Consider the following 19,757-nt stretch of genomic DNA (forward strand, 5'->3'; position numbering starts at 1 on the left):
AATAAATTTGAATGAAGGAATTTCAAGTCATTTTTTTTCCAATGCCCACCAGTGTTAACATCCGTCAATTCAGGTATTTACAGGGCGATTTTGTTGACCTCTCTTTTAGGGGCACCCTATTAGGTGGGCCAACGTCGTTCCCACAGTAAGGACAGATAGTACAGAGAAGGAAAGAACATCGATGCCTTGCCCAGGATTCGAACCCAGAACCTTTCTGATGCAAGGACAGTTCCCTGCCCCCTACACAGGTCAATCGGCGATTTTAAGTCATATTTTATTTATTTTCAAAAATGGATTTTTAAATTTAAATGCTAATGAAAAGAGTGTAGTTACTGTAGTGGATAATATTTATCTTCCAATAATGCTTCTGTATACATTTTTCCTATGAATTCATCAATACATTTTTCCTATGAACGGAACACGGCGGTTAACTCAAGTTTTTTTTAATAGTAATGAATTGAAATAAATTACCAATTGAGCCTCTTGCAAAACAATCTTGAATGGGAGGTGATGTAGCTTATAAAAGAAATTGAACTTTATATTTAATTTTACCGCGAGAAAAAAATAAAAATTGAAAAGTGGACCCACTAACCCGGTTTCACCCTATACGAGAAAATTTAAGTTAAAGGCATAATTGAAAATTTTTAAATGAGCTATGCTTTAAATTCCTAATAAAGCATTTTCAAAATTTAAGAGATATTTAAAAAGTATTCATTTTAATTTACTTATAATTTTTAAATACTAAATTTTCAAATATAAATCTTCATTTAAGCTTTTTTTTCTTTAATTAAACAACTTTTAACTATAATTTTTAAGCTACAACTTGTAAGCTCGTATTTATTCCGTAATAATAGCATTCCGTAATGCATTGTATTTAATAAATATGTATTAAAGAAAAAATAAATAGATTGTTTGCTAATTGTGGAACTCTCAAGTACTTGTATAAATACAACAAATTTTTTCCATAGTGAGATTCGTTAAAAAATAGCCGAGTTCTCCCTAGAAATAGAAAAGCGCACTTAAGAGTTTTGAAAGAGTTTTCACTCACTTATTCGTAAATATTTATCAAAATGTGTAATATTATGTAATAACTGAATTTTATTCTCAACAATTTCGAAATTATCCTTTCATACTATTTTATGAGTATATTTCAAATGGTAATTCTCTTTTATCATCAAAATAAGAGAAAAATTTGTAGCTTATAAAAATTATTAAAGGCATGTTAAAAGGCAATCTCTGAGCATAGAATATAGCTTGGAAAAAATGATTAATTGATAAACAACTTGAAAGCTTTTTTCTATAATATAAACTGAAAAGTATGAGAAAATCAACATTTAAAGATTCATTTTTTTTCAAAAAATGTATTTTTAAAAAAAATTTTTTTTATTAAAATCCCTTAAAAAAATGATTAATATCCACCCCCGAAGAAGATACTTATAAAAATCTAACCAGTTGAAAAATAATTCTAACAAAGTAAATAGTAATAGTAATCAGAATTTAGGCTATAAACACAGAAAATTTTACCAGTGGGTAATTATTTAAAAACTATGAATAAATTTTTTTCTAAGTGGAATCTAAATAAAAAGGCAGTGTTTTTAAGGGAGGGCGGCTTAATTTTACAAAAAGGGCAAAGTGGGCTCATTTTTGGGAACCAAAGGGCAAGCAGGGTGGGCCTCCCTTTAAAAAAGAAAAAAACACGATTTGGGAGAAAACTGATAAAAAAAGAAACCATAAAAAAAAGAAAAACAATTTCATCTGCCCTCGAACGTAAATGCTAATGATTTAAGCACTAGCATTAAATTAAACAATTACTTACTAATTCTTAAAATTGAAATTCTATTAATTAGGAAATGGTTTTAAAAGTGAAACGAAGGGAAAATTATTTGCTTATCTTACATAACTAATAATTAGGGTTTCAAATTTGTCGCGGAAAAAAAAGAGCAAATTGAAGATAATATTTGAAAATTTCATGTGAACCCCCTCCCCCCCAAAAAAATATAATATATAATTTATCCACTGAAATTTACGGACATGGTAAAAATAATAAAATAAACGCACATAAAAGATTTGCATGTTTTTTTCTTAATCATACGCAATAATCATATTTTTATTCAAAGGAATATAATTGCTAAATTATTCTCGTTAATGTTTGACGTTTAATCATATATTCGTTTGCCAGCATGTTTCTAGCCAAAGGATTTGGAAATTTTATTGCCCAAAGCATTGTCCTTCATTTCAGTAAATTTCCTGGTTTTGACTAAACTTATTTTCTTTTTGTATTCTAATAATTCTTTAAGGAGGACGAGTTGTTATATTACAACCGACAGAATTATCTCTGAACTATTTTCTTGTAATTTGTTACTATCCATTCTGCTAAATGTTCTATCAGTTATACATTTTATTTTATTTTATAACCGTCGTTAAACAGCCGACCGGATTTTCAGTTTACGACCACCCATGTTCAACTCCGTATCCTAGTCATTTTGAACCCAATCCAGAAGACAAGGAAACTCCAGGATCGAGTAGGGGGAGTAATTTGTGCTCGTGGAGGACTTTTTTAATGGAACTAAAGCTCATTTGAGTTACTTGGAGAGGAAAGCCATGATCCGTCAACCACTAAGGATATTTTACGTCAGCACGGTGGTCGGTGCGAACTGAGTGCGGAATTCGTATCGGCCAGCTATCGATTCGAACCAACACCTCCTAGAAAAGAGTAGGCCTCTGCACGGGTTACCATAAATATCCTTTAGTAGTCCAAACGTAATGACATATTTCGTATTTTCAACCACTGCGCAGCTTAGTACCCCGAACGTAATGACATCTTTCTTATTTTTCATCAACTGCGCAGTTAACTTCGTCACATCGGACTACTAATTTGATCCGTGCTGAGGCCTTTATTATTCTAGGAGGTGTTGTTCGAACCCGGTTCACCTCATTGGAAGGCGAACGCTGTATGTCCTGAGCCACCGCTGCTCAGCAACAATAACAATAAATTAAGCTAAAATTGTGTACGACTCTTACCCTTTTTTTTCTTATGAAAAATGGAGCCATCACAATAATAGGACGCCATTACCGTCAAAACTCCCATTCACCCATGTGTTTTCTAAAACGATAAAATCTGGTATTTCATTCTTTTTTTTTTTTATAACCGTTGTTGAACAGCCGACCCAATTTTTGGATTTGCGACTACTAATTTCAACTCTGTAGGCTTATCAAGTTTAACCCAATCCCGAAGACAAGGGGGGACTCCTGGATCAAGTATTGGGAGAAATTTGCCTTCGTGGAGGACTTTTTGATGGAACTAACCCGCATTTGCGTTACATGGTGAGGAAGACCACGAGAACCTCCCACGGTTAGCCTCACGGCAAGGGTACTCTAACCCTTGATCTGTCTACCACTGAGGATATTTCACGTCAGAAGTGTGGTCGGTGCAAGCCTGATGCGGAATTCGTATCGATCAGCCACTGCCGGGATCGAACCCCGTTCACGAACGCTCTATCCCTTGGGCCATCGCGGCTCGTATTTCATTCTTTAAATTTATTTTGATGGCATAAACACATTCGCTAAAATCTATTTATATATTAGGTCTCGGAAAATTCTGCCCGCGAAAGAACACTCCTTATTATACAAAAAATTCAAATGGTGCCTTTACATATAAAAAAAAAGGGGGAGGACCCTAAAATGTATGTATCAGATGTATCGCTTAATTTTGTCTGATACTTCCGTTGCAAGTTTGAATACGGATGCACGTCATATATGCTCTTTAAAGTTAGAAGTTTATCATTAAGTTAAAGTGTAAATACATACCATGTTCCACTTTCTTTTTGTATACGTAAATACAAATCAAAAATAACTTAAATCCAATCGTTACCACAAGAAAATATTTTTTTCACAAAGCGGTTCAAATTGGCATCTTAATAGTCACGGTGACTATTAATAGCTAAAGACGAATACTCGTGATGATTATTGTCAATTTAAATTATGGGTACCTAACACTATCTGTACTATCTGCTTCTTCATCGAAATTTAATAGGATTAAGGGAAGAGGGGAGATGGGAAGATAACGTTAGTAAATTAACATGATGAAAAAATATAAACTAATAGGTTATATACAAAAAGGAAAAATCTGGGATAGGGGAAAAAATAATTTAGAACATATACATAAAATCGAAGAATGATGAAAAAAGAACAGATATCTTAATTTTCTGAATCACCCCCCCACCCCCGAAGGTATTCGGAGGTGCAGAGTGATGCATTCCATCTTAATGCGTTGTGAGTATTAATTGAAATGCCCATATAATAAAACAAATTTAATATTTGAGTCGCTTAAAACAAATTTGAAGATTTGATCAAAGTCGCACTACTATGTGCACTGAGTGGCTTCATTCATAATTTTCTACTTTGTTAAGGTCATTATAAATTGTATTACGATGACTATTCGTTTTTCTGACCATTTATATACATTTTTAAAATGATTTATAAGTCGTGGGTATAAAGTACTGTCATTTCTTATTTATTAAAATATTAATACATTACCATTGCTACCACTAGGAAAAATATTTTCTAGATCTACAGAAAATCCATAGTAGTAGTAGGGCACGGTTTAATCCTTGATTAGAAGACTTACCACCACTTGGTTTACGGTTTAATCCTTGGTTAGAAGAACTTACCAAGCCGTGGTTAGAAGACTTACCACCACTTTCAAAAACACCGTAGTAAACTACTTTATAACTTTAAATTTAGTATTCCATTAGTTATTATCTTCAATTGCGATGAAGTACACAGGGGGTGCCTAATTTTCTACTCTTTTTGTAAAAACTTATTCTAGCGGTACCTAAGTTTATGTTTTAATGTATTATTTTTTTATTAATTTGAACTTATTTTCCGCACCGCTACACATAAATGATTTAAAAGTTCATATACAACGCTATTTTGATCCAGCTTTATAAAAATTTTAGCAAAATGTAGAAAAACTCTGAAAGCTTTAGTTTGTAAATGTCTACCACTCTATAAATTGTTTTACAAAATGCGTAGAAGTTGGTCGGCCTGAGTACATTTGAAAGGAATAGGTAACCATTTATGCTAGTTTTAGAAAATATATACGAAGTTATAGTACATAAATCCTTTTGCAGTTTGTAGCATTTATAAAATTTATTTCATAAATAAAAAAAGGTGTTAAAATTTAAGCTAAATCTTTTTTTTTTCCTTATTTCAATAGCAATTCCAAATATATTTAAATTTATCCTCTTTAGAAACAAATTGGCCCATTGGAGGGTTCATTAAAAAATGGAAGTAAGAAACACTTGGTAGGAGAAAAGAATGTAAATAATTCTACACTGCCACCCCCCTTGCGACGTGGAAAAGGGAAAAAAATCTTTTTATGAAAGCAAATTTTGAAAAAAAGGGGGGTTTTCTCCTCGAAAGTTTAGAGAAGCTGTTGTTAGTATGCAGGCTTTTTTTTTTTTTTTTTTTTTTTTTTTTTTTTTTNCTATAAGTCTTAATACAACAATAATAATTTCATTTTTAAAAGTAAGACAAAAATAATTATGCATTCAATGGAAAATAATTGGTTTACAATGAAAGTAAGATTTTTACATAAGAACTTACATTAAGATTTTTCAGAAAAAATTCATTTTCTATTTTCCTTTTTTTTTTTTTTAAATTGACGTAGCAAGGTTTTGAGAGGAAACCCTTCGACATAGGAATTCAAATTAGGATATATATTGCCAAGGGGAAAAATAGTTTTTTGACATAACAAGATTTTCTCGAAATCGGAGTTCGAGATATCGATACACAGATATAATCTTAATAATAATTATCAAAATTTATTGTATGAAAGCCAAAAATTAGTTTTTAATGAAATTCAATAAATTTGAATGAAGGAATTTCAAGTCATTTTTTTCCAATGTTTCCATGTTAAAAGGCAATCTCTGAGCATAGAATATAGCTTGGAAAAAATGATTAATTGATAAACAACTTGAAAGCTTTTTTCTATAATATAAACTGAAAAGTATGAGAAAATCAACATTTAAAGATTCATTTTTTTCAAAAAAGGTATTTATTAAAAAAATAAATAATTTTTAAAATTTAAAATCACTTAAAAAAATTATTAATATCCACACCCCGGAAAAAAATACTTATAAACATCTAACCAGTTGCGAATAACCCTAACAAAGTAAATAATAATAGTAATCAGAATTTAGCCATAAACCTAGAAAATTTTAATAGTGAGTAATTATTTAAAAACTATGAATAAATTTTTTTCTAAGTGGAGTCTGAATAAAAAGGAAGCGTTTTTAAGGGAGGATGGCTTAATTTTACAAAAGGGCAAAGAGGGCTCATTTATTGGGATCAAAAGGAAAACAGGGGGGTGGGCCTCTATTCAAAAAAAAAATAAGAAAAAAAAGATGATTAGGGAGAAAAAAAAGATGATTTGGGAGAAAACTGCATAAGACATGGTTACTTACCATAAAAAAGATAAAAACAATTTCCTCTGCCCTCAAACGTAAATGCTAATGATTTAAGCACTAGCTTAAAATTGAAATTCCATGAATTAGGAAATGGTTTTTTAAAGTGAAACGAAGGGAAATGGTGGAGAACTCCAAGCAGTTGACAAAATAATTTGATTATTTTACATAACTAATAATTAGGGTTGCAAATTTGTAGCGGAAAAAAAGAGCAAATTGAAGATAATATTTGAAAATTTCACGTGAAAATCCCCCCCCCCCCCAAAAAAAAAAAGTANCCCCAAAAAAAAAGGAATAGAATTTATCCACTGAAATTTACGAACATGGTAAAAATAATAAAATAAACGCACGTAAAAGATATGTATGCTTTTTTATTAATCATATGCAGTAATCATATTTTTATTCAAATAAACATAATTGCTAAATTATTCTCGTTAATGTCTGACGTTTATCATATATTCGTTTGCCAGAATGTTTCTAGCCAAAGGATTCGGAAATTTTATTGTCCTTCACTACCCCCTCATTTCAGTAAATTTCCTGGTTTTGATTAAACTTATTCTTCTTTTTGCATTCTAATAATTCTTTAGGGGAGGCCGAGTTGTTAAATTGCAACCGACAGAATTTCTCTGAACTATTCTCTCGTCATTTTGTTACTATCAATTCTGCTAAATGTTTTATCACTCTTACATTTTAATTTATCTTATAACCGTCGTTGAACAGCCGACCGAATTTTCATACCCATGCTCAACTCCGCATCCTAGTCATTTTGAACCCATTCCAGAAGACAAGGAAACTTCTGGATCGAGTAGTGGGAGAAATTTGTCTTCGTGGGGGGACTTTTTGATGGAACTACAGCGCATTTGTGTGACATGGAGAGGAAAATCATGATCCGTCAACCACTGAGGATATTTTACGTCAGCACGGTGGTCGGTGCGAGCTGAGTGCGGAATTCGTATCGCCAGCTATGGCTGGGATTCGAGCCCGGTTCACCTCATTGGAGGGCAAACGCTGTATGTTTTGAGCCATCGCGGCTCAGAAACAATAACAATAAATGAAACTAATATTGTACACCTCTTACCCTTTTTTTCTTATGAAAAATGGAGCCAACAGGACGCTATTACCGTCGAAACTCCCATTCACTCATGTGTTTTTTAAAACGATAAAATCTGGTATTACATTCTTTAAATTTATTTTGATGACATAAACACATTCGCTAAAATCTATTTATATATTAGGTCTACCGGAAAATTCCGTACGCGAAAGAACACGCCTTATTATACAAAAATTCAAATGGTGCCTTTACTTATTAAAAAAAAAGCGAAAGGACCCTAAAATCTCTTATCTATCAGATGTACCGCTTAACTTTGATACTTCCGTTGCAAGTTTGAATACGGATGCTCGCCATATATGCTCTTTAAGTTAGAACTGTATCATTTAGTTAAAGTGTAAATACATACCATGTTCCACTTTCTTCTTATATATGTAAATACAAAATTAAAAATGACTTAAATCTCGTTACCACAAGAAAATATTTTTTTCACAAAGCGGTTCAAATTGGCATCTTAATAGTCATGGTGACTATTAACAGCTATAGACGAATACTCGTGATGATTATTGCAAATTTTAATTTTGGGTACCTAACCTGCTATCGGTACTATCTGCTTCTTCTTCGAAATTTAATAGGATTAACGGAAGAGGGGAGATGGGAAGATAACTTTAGTAAATTAACATGATGAAAAAAAATTGAGTGGCATTCTGAGTGGCAAAACTGAGTGGTTGAGTAGCATTGAGTGGCTTCATTCATAATTATCTACTTTGTTAACTTTCAGGTCATTATAAATTCTATTACAATGACTATTCGTTTTTTTTTAATCATTTATATACATTTTTAAAATGATTTATAAGTCGCGGGTAAAGTATTGTCATTTCTTATTTATTAAAATATTAATAATCTATATTAATCTTACATCTATATTAATTACCACAAGGAAAAATATTTTATAAATCTACAGAAAATCCATAGTAGTTGGAGGGCATGATTTAATCCTTGGTTAGAAGACTTACCAAGCCGCGGTTAGAAGATTTACCATCACTTTCAAAAACCCCATAGTAAACTACTTTATGACTTTAGGTAAATTTAGTATTCCATTAGTTATTATTTTCAATTGCGATGAAGTACACAGGGGGTGCCTAATTTTCTACGCTTTTTGTAAAAACTTATTCCAGTGGTACCTAAGTTATGGTTTAATGTATCATTTTTTATTCATTTGAACTTTCTTTCCACACCGCTACACATAAATGATTTAAAAGTTCATATACAACGCTACTTTGATCCAGCTTTATAAAAATGTTAGCAAAATTTAAAAATATTCTGAAAGCTTCAGTTTATAAATGTCTACCACTTTATGAATTGTTTTACAAAATGCGTAGAAATTGGCCGGCCTGAGTACATTTGAAAGGAATAGGTAACCATTCATGCTAGTTTTAGAAAATATATCAGAAGTTATAGTACATAAATACTTTTGCAGTTTGTAGCATTTATAAAATTTATTTCATAAATAAAAAAAGGTGTTAAAATTTAAGCTAAATATTTTTTTTTTCCTTATTTCAATAGCAATTCCAAAAATATTTAAATTTATCCTCTTTAGAAACAAATTGGCCCATTGGAGGGTTCATTAAAAAATGGAAGTAAGAAACACTTGGTAGGAGAAAAGAATGTAAATAATTCTACACCGCCACCCCCCTTGCGACATGGAAAAGGGAAAAAAATATTTTTAAGAAAGCAAATTTTGAAAAAAGGGGGGTTTTTTCCTCAAAAGTTTAGAGAAGCTGTTGTTAGTATGCAGGCTTTTTTTTTTTTTTTTTTTTTTTTTTTTTTTTTTTTTTNTTTTTTTTTTTTTTTTTTTTGAAAAAGTAATTTTTTAACTTCTTTCAAAAAAGTGAATAACCATCTAAAAAAAGTGGAATGAAAATGTAGAAATAAACAAACATCATAATAAGGTTAAAAAAAAAAATAATAAATAAAACTATCCCAAAACATGATAATAGTACTATGAATAATATCTTTCTTAGAACATTTTACATTGAAGCTATAAAGATTGACCGAATATTCAAATCATCCTTATAAAATGATTATCAAAAGGGGAAAAAAAATTACACTTACTTTTTGTTTACTTGTTTAACTTCCTTAAAATCTTCCCTGGGCTTTTTGGAACCTTCGTTATTGTTATCCTCTTCGCTCTTAGAACGTTTCAAAACCTTGACAATGCACTTGATGAGGGGTCTTTTCGAATCAGGGGTTGTTGTTTTGATGTGGGGGATGCAATTAGAATTTTTGTCACGGAATACAGTGAGTAGTGCTGTTGCCGGCACTACAGTGGGTCTACGTCGAGTAGGAGGAGTTTCGATGGCAGAGAAGGAAGAGGAGGAGTCAGGAGTGATGATGTCACAGCTTGGCATGACGTAAAGGGTGATATCACCGCAAGGTCGCACACTTCTCTTCTCTCTGAAAGAGTAAGCCAGACTGACTTAAAAATTCTTTCTCATAGAAGCAGCTTTCAGTTTCAATTTATGAGTCAGTAAAAATAAAAATTTTTATAGTCTATTTATCTCTCTTATAAAGAGAATTAGAACCTGTGTAATGCGATAACGAAAGCTTGCGATTGGGCTTGTGTGTAGAACTGGAAATTTTGCTCAAAAAAGAAAGGTTTTCAAATTTTGAAACCCTTTCATTTGACTAACAGCATTTAAAGACACTATCAGTGAGACATTAGAGTGGATAAGAATTAAAACGAAGGTTTTAATGAGAAGATGATAACGATAAGATTTGATTTTAATCTTTTAATGTTTCCTCCAAACATAAGAAAGATGGAGGAATGGATGGATTCTTACTTATGGATAGAAACGTAGAGGCAAAACTTTTCCTCTCTCAATCAATTCTTATTTACTTACTCAACCTATTTCTTTGAAGTGACTTGTCTGTCCTGAATAAAATATGGTTAGCTAAAGAAAAGATAATATCTTTAAACACGACTTTTTAAATTTCAATTTGTAGCTAAAACAAGAGATGAAGCGATTACATCATAACTTTATGTTATATATATTACTCTAGGCTTGAAAAGATTTGAGTTTAAATTGCTTTAATCACTACAACACACACACATATGAACACTAAAATATGTTCTATGGAATTATAAAGCAGCAGTTCCTAAATGCTGTTCTACAGAATTATAAAGCAGCGGTTCTTTAAAGTTGTTCTACGGAACTATTATGCGTTTCCTAAAAGATGTTCCGTAGAATTAGTTCCATTTACATGATATTATGAATGATTGAAATGGTTGGTTAACTTTCGCCGGGGAATGTTGACAATCCTATAGTCGCTTTTGGTAAATGTCCGGAATATATACTAGGTCTAGTTAAGTGCCACTGCCCGGTATACATTTACCCCGTATGCCCTACATCAATGTTTATTTAAGGTTCAGTCTCAGTGCCACTTATCCAACCGATTGTGCTCAATTATTGTATTTTGCCATGTAAAATTATTGCCATGAAAATGGCCGAGCAAAATTGCTTTGTAACTTTGAAATGACGTAAAAAAATTATATGCCTTACAATTCAAAAATTTTTCGACTGTTATTAAATATAAAAAAAATTTATAAATATTTGCTAACATTTATTTTTTGCACGGAATTACATTTGGATAGACGAATTTCATAATTCGTTTCATAAGTTTAGTAAGGAGTAAGAGGAGAAACATCTCCGCCCTTGAAATTGAGACAACCCTTAATGCGCACCAAACGCAAACAGTGAATTCTTTTTCAGTCACTTCGCTCTATCATCTGCTATCTTTCGTTACTCTAGCTAATTAAATATATTTTTAATTTAAAAACTGCTGTTTTCCCAGTAAAATTTCTCAAAAAGGACAAACTATTCACTCAAAGGAAACAAATGTCATCAAATTTATGAAATATTTAATGCTAATAAAATGCACATAAAGATTTCGAAGAAATTTTTTTGTCATACAATCGCCAATAGCTTGTTCAGGACTGTTCACATCCTTCTCCTAAAAAAAGTGAAATAGTATCGTCGGATACCACGTAATGAAGGCGGAGCCAAATGCCAACTCCTGGTGAACGAACTACATATAATCTAATTTTTGTTCGACAGAAATGAAAGATAAATGTATTTTATCGTGTTTAATTGCAGATCTTAACGTAACCGCAGGCCATAGTTAGATTCATTAAAAAAAAAATTGGTTCAAAATAATTGTGAAGTAAATAGTTGCCATTTGGCACACAAACATCACCGACCTTTGCTCCTTGTGGTCAGTCGCTCTCGTGAATAAAAACTGAATAAATAATTAAGAATCTCACCAAGTTTTAATTTATATAATTCCTTCGTATAATTAATTCGAGCAATAAATACTTTTTATTATTATTTTCTTATTATTTTTGTTTCAGAACAGGGCTGTGAAATCGAGCAGTCGAAATAGAAAAAACGAAAACTTTGTATATTTCTTTCTATTTCTTTCTTTTCTTTTTTCCCATTTGTATATTTCTTTCTAGCGCTCAATTGCAAGCAAAAATATATTTTGGTATTTTATAATTATTTAAAAAATAAAAAAAAAACTGTCTAATAGTTACTAAAAAAATCTGTTAGATAATTGGAATTATATTTGTACTGCAATATAAAACTCAAAAAAAGAGTAGTTTAAAATTTTTTCCCTTCATATTCAAACATTTATCAATAATTGATTTATAAAAGGGACACAGAAAAAAAATATATAATAGGGACACTGGTTTCCCTCTTATATATATTTTTCTGGCTCTCTAATTGCAAGCAAAAATATATATTTTGGCATTATTTAAAAGCAGTCTAATAATCACTAAAAGAATCTGTTAGATAATTAGAATTATATTCGTATTAAAGTATAAAACTAAAAAAAAAAAAAAGAGTAGTTCAATTTCCTTCATATTCAAAAATTTATCCATAACTAATACATATAAGAGGGACACAGAAAAAAATATAAAAGAGGATCACTGGTTTCCCTCTTATAAATATTTTTTTGGCTCTCTAATTTCGGGCCAAAACATATTTCGGTATTAGTTAATTACTTAAAAAAAACCAGTCTAATAATTCCAAAAAAAATTCTGTTAGATAATTGGAACTATATTAGTATTAAAATATAAAACCCAGAAAAAAAGAGTAGTTTGAATTTTTTTTTCATTCCTATTCAAAACTTTATCCATAACTGATGGCTTTGTAAATTAGAGAAATTTCAATGATAAATGAGAGTATCTGTTAGACATAAATAACTACAATTTAGTACGAATTCGCAAAATTATTGTTTGGAAGTGAGTCGTGTTAGGAAGATTTTATCTTTATCGCAGAAAAAGACACCCGTGTTTCATGCTGTATTTTATAACCATAAATTATTAAAATGCTTACTTATTAAAAAATGTTCACTTATTTTGACCTAAATTATTACAAAAGACTGCATGGAAATACTTGTTTAATGAAAACACTCTGCGTCAAAGGGTTAAAATAGAAAGAATTAAAAAGGATTTTAATCTTGCGGAAGTTACTTACATAAATATTTACAATTAAGAAAATAGTTAAGAAAAGTAATATTCGAATGAATATTATGACAATTACTTAAATTATTATTTATCACAAATCGCAGAAGAACATTTTTGAGCCTTTGTTTTACCGAATTTATATTGAATAAAATGTAAGTGGGATGCCGATTATTGTGCTTTGCATAAATGAAGAGGTAGAATATTGAAAACAAAAATTTCATAATTTTGTTTAACATTAAAAAAAATTCTAAGAACCTCATCCTGAGAAAAATATATCAAAGGGGTATTTTATGTTTGTTTGAATTATTTTTATGTAGAGAGGTGAGAAAAATCAGTTTTCTTTCAATTTTGAAAACGATTTCAATTTTCAAATTTTAATTTTCTTTCAATGTTTGAATTATTTTTATGTAGAGTTCAAATTCGTTTAATTTTTCTAAAACTGGAAAAAGAATTCTCACTAAGCGGAACAAGTTGGCAACTCTCGATACATATTTATTTATTTATTTTTCTCTTTTACTTCGAAAATTTTTATAGAAAATAAAATCTTGTAATATAGTATTATATATAATGTAATCTAGCAACACTCACAAAAGGGTTTAATCCATGATATAAAAAATATTAACAAAGATGATAATATGTTTCATTTTAATGCCATTTAAACAAACCATATTTGAAAAAATACTATTTATTATTGAAAAATACTATTTATTATTATTGAATCAAGAACTTTTTTAGAGCTCAATTTCAAATATTTTGAAAAATATTGTATAGCTATCAATGCCCTTCCCCCCAAATATTTATTATAAATCAATATAAAATTATAAAATACAAATCTAAAATGAATGTGCATGCTAAAATAGTTGCTTTTTTATTATCCATCATTAAAATAGGTGTATATATTTTTCTTGTGGAACAAATATCTCTCCAAAATAAAATGATGATAAATTTTTGTTATCAGAGAGATAAACTCTTATCTCCTCTTGGAATTCAAACCTTATTTTTCTCTGTCTTTTTCACCGTCACCTTCCCCACCTTCCTCAGTACGATGACTATGCATAGATAGTATATTAAGTTAACGGCCATTTAATTGTTTTTAGATTAAATGCAGGTTTTTTCTTGTCAGAAGCATTTTATAAATTTGGATTAATTATTTTTAATTTGAGTTTTTTTATAGGTTCTTTTCGTCTATTTTTATATAATGTTTCTGTGTTTTTAAATTTTTTTTTCTATTTTTATATAGTACGTTTAAGCCCTTTTTAAATACACTTTTATACATCTGTATTAAATTTTGCTATAGACATTTTGGAAATAAAACACGAAAAGAGAAAAAAAAGCTTTATGCTCAAATGTTTTGTTATAAAAGAATTATCTATTATATTTTCAACTCTTTATCAGCATTTATAATGCAAAGAAATATTTTAAATATTGCAAAAATGATTATTGTAAGGCATTTTTATTAAATTAAGATTTTTTCTTACCAGCTTTTCTTCTAACAAGTTTTTTCTTCGCGTTTTTTCCAAACAATCATATTTTTTATTGCATTATTAAAAATTACATTATAGACCATAGCAGAAACTAATAATATCTAGGTTTCAAGTCTAAAGTGTAAGTTCTCAGCCTTTCAACACAATTGCTTTAAAACTACTTTCTTTATTTAAAGTAAACTATTAAATATAAAAATTGTTAAGATTCTCTTATTTGACTCAATATCTTGCCATACATAAAATCTTTCCTGAATCATGAATAAATAAACAGATGGTCTTTAAATTGTTATATAGTTATAATATGAGAATGTCAAAGTAGTTGCTTACTGCTTAAATTATACAATCATTATATTTTTTATTTTACAAATCACAAAAAGTTTTCTTCTAGCAAAATTGTGCTCACCTCATAAATTTACTTTAACTGCTACACAATTTTAAACTTTGACGACCAAAGCTGTGGAATTCGCTAACACGCATAAAGTAATTTATTTTTTGGGACATACATTTACAAAAAAGGGTCAAAGCTAAGTACGATTGTTTGGAAGTAACTATTATTGGCACAAAAACTGCAAATGGGAATCATTACATCAAATTTAATCATAGATATCAGTCTCCAAAAAGGAAGGGGAAAAAAAGACATAAAGCTAACAGCAACAATCTCCACATCATTACACACATACAAAAAGAAAATGTTTGAAACTCATAAATTGTGCAGTTTCGGAGGGATTTCAAATTAAAGGATTTGAAAACTAAACAATAAGGTACAAAAGCCTTTTGCATTATTAAATATTGCTGCCACATACTTGGTAAAGACACCATAAATTATTTGGAATAAATTTACAAAAATAATTACAAAGCTATATCCTACTCACAGAAGAAGAAAAAAATTTAGATATAAAACAAACTAAATCTTTTCGGAAACGAGATAAGAATTATAAAACAAGTTTAAAACTAAAAAGGAAACAAAAAACTAAGAAATAAAAAGGTGTTTCAGAAAGTCCGATTATAACGCTGACTAAAAGACTGATAATACACAAAAACTTACGAAGCAGCTAAATTTATTCACACCTCATGTTGACTCATGAGTTTTTTAAATCGTATGCTCCAAGTGAAACGAGAACTATTAGTTAATGTAAAACTATTTGATGTTAATCTACTGTGCATTATAAAAATCAACGTAAGTGACAAAAAATTAAACATTTTAATTGGCATTAACGTATAATAAAATATATAATTAAAAAAATATATTTTTAAATTTCAGTTTTCAGAAATTCTGTTTTAGCTATGATAATGTTAGCAGGGGAAGGAAAATAATTGTCAAGGCGAAATTTTTCGTGAAGCACCTATGTTGTGTTTACAAATACACGGCAGTATAGAGTATAAAGATATCTAAGTTGACACCACTTCACTTGCCTGTTAACTAAAAATGTATCAAAGATCAATCAGTAAGTAGCGACAATCAATCGGATTACGTTTCATTTCAGAGTAAAAATAGTGTAAACAAGTGGTTGCCATTAACAACTACAAAATGGGATAAGGTGCAAGTGACGTAGTGTGGGTGTATCGATCATGACTGGTAGTTGAAACGTGGCATTTGTTTACGTTTGCAACTGTTCTTTCCATTCTATTTCGAGTAAACCAAGCCCGCAAGTATCAATTATTTTTAATGACACATTCTATATTTTTACACAAAGATTTCAATTTTTTCATTACATATTTTTTACTTAACGTAATGACAGACATGAAGCCGAGTAGAACATAAACAAACTAATCATGCATCGAAGTTGACTGGTGCACAAAACAAAAATATATCACGGTTACAATAAAATACGCAAACAAATAATGAATCTAACTTAAGAAAAATATGTAGTCGAGAAAAAATTATAATTCAGCAATTTCGATGTGCGATTCGGCAAAAACAAAATGGCCTTCATCACAAAAAATAAAATAATAAATAAATAAAAATGGTTTAATTTGTTTGCACCCAGCTGACGGATAATTGGCCAAATAAGAACATTTTCTGTAATTAGCAATCACTTTTAATCTATATATAATAACCGTGTGTATAATATAATACGTAACTAAATATATAATATAAAACTATATATATAGTTTTATTACCTGTATAGTTTCTAAAAACTTGTAAACGAATTAGATATTTATATAAATAATCTATTGTAGAATATATGAACGTTTTAGTTTTTCAAAATAAATCTAAAGAATGAAATAATTAAAACCCATTTTCTTTTTTATTTTCATTAAAAAAAATAACGTGTTTTTGAAATTGGAACCTCTAGTCTAAAGGGTTAAAGGAATAATTTTGATTTAAAATGATTTCGAGACAAACATTCCACCCTTTTTCATACGTTTGATGAATACGCATATGTGCAAACCACACAATTCTACTAGTTCAGTTTAAGGTAAAGACATCAGCACTTTTTAAAATTATAATATGATGACGCAAAATCTGAAGCAGCAATGTATGAAAATAGATATTTATATAAATAAGATAGCATATTAAAAAGTCTAAAGTCTAATAATATACCGCGGCAGAATATTTTTAGATTTTTCGAAAGATTTGTATTTAAAGTGAAATAAAAACTTTGGCTTTTTTATTTTCTACTTCTGTTTATAAACTTAATTTACAATGATTTTAATGGCCACTACAAAAAAATAAATGAAACACATATAAATAAATGCATCGTCATTATCGAACGATGGTTCATTAAGCTCAGATAATTATACAAATATTTTTGTCTACAGTTGACTTTTCAATTCTCATTTCATCACCAAGGGAATACAGAGAACTACTATAGAACTATTCTCCATAGTTTTGGAAAATTATTTTCGTAGTGGTAAGAGGGTTAATATATTTATATTTTGATACAGGGAAGCTACGAGCGACTAAAAATGTAAAAAGTGGTGACAAATAAAAAGCACAAGTCTATTAAAAGGGATTAAAATTAGCAACTCTTTCTCGCATATTTCTTTCAATTTAGTATTCAAAGTGAATCCAGCGGATGATTATGTTTAAAAATTGAGTAACTTGTTATGTAAGTATAATTACGATTTTAAAGTTAGATAGATTAAATGTGTGATCTCCAAGACCCGGGCCGCAGGCCGGACCGTGGTTTCAATGGTACTGGGCCGACCAACGAAAGTTAAATTATTTCAATTTTATTTACCATGATGTATTTCTCTCTGGTTTGCACGACTTTCTATGGAGGAGAGGTTAACCAAGAGCTAAGAGACGTCAAATTAAGCTGTACCAATACCGTACATGTAATTGTTTTTTATTTTGAAGGCGTTTTTAAATGTAGTTAAATTAAAATTATTAAATCAATTCAATCCAATACGTAAACAATCAATTCCCCACCCCCCTCATTCAGTGGTAAAATTAACAAACTTTCACCGGTCAAATTGAATTGTACCAATTCCGCACATGCAATTGTTTTTATTTTAAAGGCATTTTTAAATGTAATTATATTAAAATTATTAAATCGGAGCAATCTAAAATGTAAACAATCAACGCCTCCCCCTATTTAGCGATAAAATTGTCAAACGTTTACCGGTCCGTTGGGGAGCGCGAGATTAAATAAATAAAAATGAATTTCTAACACCACTAAACACACATAATTTAAGGATTTTAATTTCAATTTAATGAATGATAATGCCAAATTTAGTCCGGCTCCTGCCTTTTTCATTAGCTACGATGTACTCTCGAAATACTTTAGCTACTTTACGAACCCTCTCTTTAAATTCTCAAGATGAACTGCATCACACTGCACCGTAGAAGCCCTTCGGGGGAGGAAGGGATGCAGGGATTCAAGAGAAGCATCCTTCGATAGCATCCTCCCATTGATGTTTTTCTCTCTAACTACTATGTACGTATGTGAGTACATTATTCCCTCATTCCTTCCACATTCCTTAACCAATTTCGATGAATGAGCAGATAGCCCTACGAGCTAGTTACTCAGTAAAAATATGATTAAATCGGTATATATATATAGTAATGAATTATTTTATAAATAATTGTTACGATCACAGAAAAAAGAAGAAGAAAAGAATATTGAACTGAAATTTCTGTAGTTTCCCTGCACAACGAAAAAAGTGCAAATGTTAGCAGCCATGTAATTACTGAACGGGCCCTATGGTGAATAAATGTTAAGAGAAAATAGCCACAAAGTGAAATTTCTGCCATAACAAATATTCCCGATCTGAGACAAAAATACGAAAAACCAACAAAATAACTCTAGAGAAATAGTTGCGAAATGAAGATTTCAAACAAAGGAAAATAAAATAAACAGAAAACCTAACCAAAATGTTTTCTTTCGGTTCAAAGCGTGAAATGTCTACAAGAAAAAGAAACACATAATTTAGGAATGTTATCGTAACTAATTCTATGCGATTTCGGAACTCGTACACTTTCTTCCATTTGATAAGGAATACTCGTGAAAAAGAAACGATAAGAGATGATGAGGGATAAAGTTCGATGTGAGAGAAAATCTCGGTAATGAAACTCAAATAGGAGATGTTATCTTCAGAGAAGGAGGAGGATCAACTTTTAACTGACCCTCTCTATATATCTTTTGCATATACCAATAAGCAAAATGATTAATTATATCAAGAACCAATCTCTTTCTTTACTTTCTTCTATTGCAACGGTTTCATGTCTTAACACGTTCCTCTTCCCTTCTCTGTTGCATAGGAATGTACTGCGATATTTTCCCCTTACTTAATACTTTTCGTATTTACTTTATATTATATATTTAATAATATATTTTATAAAAGCAAAAATTTATAAATAATCTTAAATATTTTATGTAGCAAAAATAATTTCTAAAATTTCCACGACGTTTTCTTTTAGATCTATACTCAATGCAGTTTTCAGTTCCGTATAATTTTTTCACTTTAGAGTTTTTAATCTATTTGAAAATCTAGACAAAAACTAACGTACTTCCTTCTCCTACGACTCTCCACACGCTACATGTGAAAGCGTGCGAAGTGTAGCCATAGGTAGAGAGTTCTGTTCCACGCCACCTGTAGCCCATTTCGATCGCCAATATCTATAAAAGTAGAATCTTAAGTAAAGTGGCTGTACACAACTTAATAACAGATTGCACAGTGCCCTCTGGTGAAAAACTAATTGAATTTGCATTTCTGTCTCAAAAATGGTTGAAAGAAAAAGTGAATAACAAAGTTGAAGAGCACCATCGATTCAATTACGA

General features: G+C 30.1%; 1 protein-coding gene across 5 annotated transcripts in view; it reads right to left on the bottom strand.

Annotated features, from left to right (window-relative positions):
- Positions 1-19,757, bottom strand: part of LOC107452712 (transcription factor EB) — a 109,826-nt gene that overhangs the window by 44,027 nt on the left and 46,042 nt on the right. For 4 of the 5 annotated variants that reach the window (XM_016069279.4, XM_016069277.3, XM_071178977.1 and 1 more), the window contains exon 2: positions 9,631-9,972. The exons of the other annotated variant lie outside the window; for it this stretch is intronic. In XM_016069279.4, coding sequence (XP_015924765.1) covers positions 9,631-9,926 — 296 coding nt within the window. In that variant the 5' untranslated portion in view covers positions 9,927-9,972. The remainder of the gene's footprint in view (positions 1-9,630; positions 9,973-19,757) is intronic. 5 annotated transcript variants of the gene reach the window in all.

This window comes from Parasteatoda tepidariorum, chromosome 3 (genome assembly GCF_043381705.1).
Source record: "Parasteatoda tepidariorum isolate YZ-2023 chromosome 3, CAS_Ptep_4.0, whole genome shotgun sequence".
Classification (NCBI taxonomy): Eukaryota; Metazoa; Arthropoda; class Arachnida; order Araneae; family Theridiidae; genus Parasteatoda; species Parasteatoda tepidariorum.